Raw genomic sequence first — 1,580 nt, forward strand, 5'->3', positions numbered from 1 at the left:
AGCCCATTGTTACGAAAACAATAGGTGACGTCATTGTCGGCACCTTTGAGGGCCAAAACGCATCATACCATTACTACTTATATTGTTATTAACTTTCTTTTTGTATTCTTCATTCCATTTTTGCCACAACAATTCCCTATCCAATGGTTCAAATTGACAATATGCATCAATATCCCAATCAATTTCAACATATTTAAAAGTAAAAAAAAAATGAATACGTTTTAAAAAATTTTTGGTGGCCAATGAATTATTTTCAATAGGGTGAGAGCTTTTTAAAACGTTGTTCAATTTTTCTAAATTTAAAAATAAATGTTCAAAAATTGGTTTTTTGTTTCCACCTTCCTTTGGATAATTATGCAAATATTCCATTACATAAAGTGATTCTTTCATCAATGTTATCAATGATGGTATTTTTTGTAAAATTGCAAATAACACTACAGCGCAATCATATCCATTTTCTATGGGACCTTCTTCGGGAATCAAACTTGTACAGTAATTTTCAAATTCTTTAAATATGAAAAATAGTGTTTTTAAATCTCTTGCATATGAACAATTTAAGAATAAAATCAACAAACGACTTTTCTTGTTAAATTTTTTTATATTAGTTGTTTTCAAAATGTCTACTGGATAATAAGAATCTCTACGATATGTAACACATATCACATCTTTTAAATCTTTCCATTCATTTCTTGTAACGACACTATTATATATATGAACCTTTATTTTTGAATTAAATTTTGATTCATTTAATCGTACAGCTAAAGCTAGTAATAAAAAAATATAAGACTCTTTCATAATCAATATAATTTTATTTTTTTTAAATAGAAGAAAATTAATTTATATGATTTTTATTACTTCAAAAAAAAAAAATGAAAATATGTATGCTATGTATCTGTTTTTAAATGATTTTTATATGATCTATATTATTATGAATCTATGACAAATATTAATATGTCTGTAAATAGAAAAATGTAATTTAAAAAAAAAAATACTGTTAAAAAAATTTACTGGTCTACAAGGAATTTTTATTCCTTATATCCGATACCAAAATATACTGTTCTAAACCCATTTTTGCGCCGATTTCAAATCTGAAATTAGAATTTCTCATATGGCCTAAATAATAACAAAAGCCATCGAATTAATATAACAAATATTTATATTTGATTATTAGGTTACGTATGTAGATCAATAAATATATTTCAATTAAAAATAAGTTTTATATGTAAAAGTTTTACTTTCTTTATGCACTTTAGTTAAGTTTTGTAAAATAAAATATAGAATCGAGAATTTTAAGACAAAAATAGCATACAGTAGCCATTTTCACCGTGAAGACAATTTTTAGCTTCGATGCGAAGCTGAAAAGGTATTAATTTTACTATGATGTGTTATTACTTTTTTTTTTTTGTTTCTGTGAACGCTCAAACTCAGCTCTCACTTGACCAATTTTGATGAAAAATATGTTAAAAGATCACAAATCGTATCTAGTCGAAGAAATTACCCTCAAAAATTGAAAAAAATTCCCTCGTTCCCCGTAAACGGGGGAAATCCGCCAAAAAATTACAAATTTAAAAATCGTTAAT

General features: G+C 25.4%; 1 protein-coding gene across 2 annotated transcripts in view; it reads right to left on the reverse strand.

The window, feature by feature from the left end:
- Nucleotides 1-870, reverse strand: part of LOC126895112 (uncharacterized) — a 2,819-nt gene extending 1,949 nt beyond the window's left edge. The window contains exon 1 of one of the 2 annotated variants that reach the window (XM_050666614.1): nt 79-869. In XM_050666614.1, the coding sequence (XP_050522571.1) occupies nt 79-795 (717 nt within the window). In that variant the 5' untranslated portion in view covers nt 796-869. Of the gene's footprint in view, nt 1-78 lie in introns of both variants that reach the window. The other variant, XM_050666615.1, reaches the window with a different exon arrangement.
- Between the last annotated feature and the right edge of the window lie 710 nt (nt 871-1,580).

This window comes from Daktulosphaira vitifoliae, unplaced genomic scaffold, assembly GCF_025091365.1.
Source record: "Daktulosphaira vitifoliae isolate Bord-2020 unplaced genomic scaffold, ASM2509136v1 Scaffold_1, whole genome shotgun sequence".
Taxonomy (NCBI): domain Eukaryota; kingdom Metazoa; phylum Arthropoda; class Insecta; order Hemiptera; family Phylloxeridae; genus Daktulosphaira; species Daktulosphaira vitifoliae.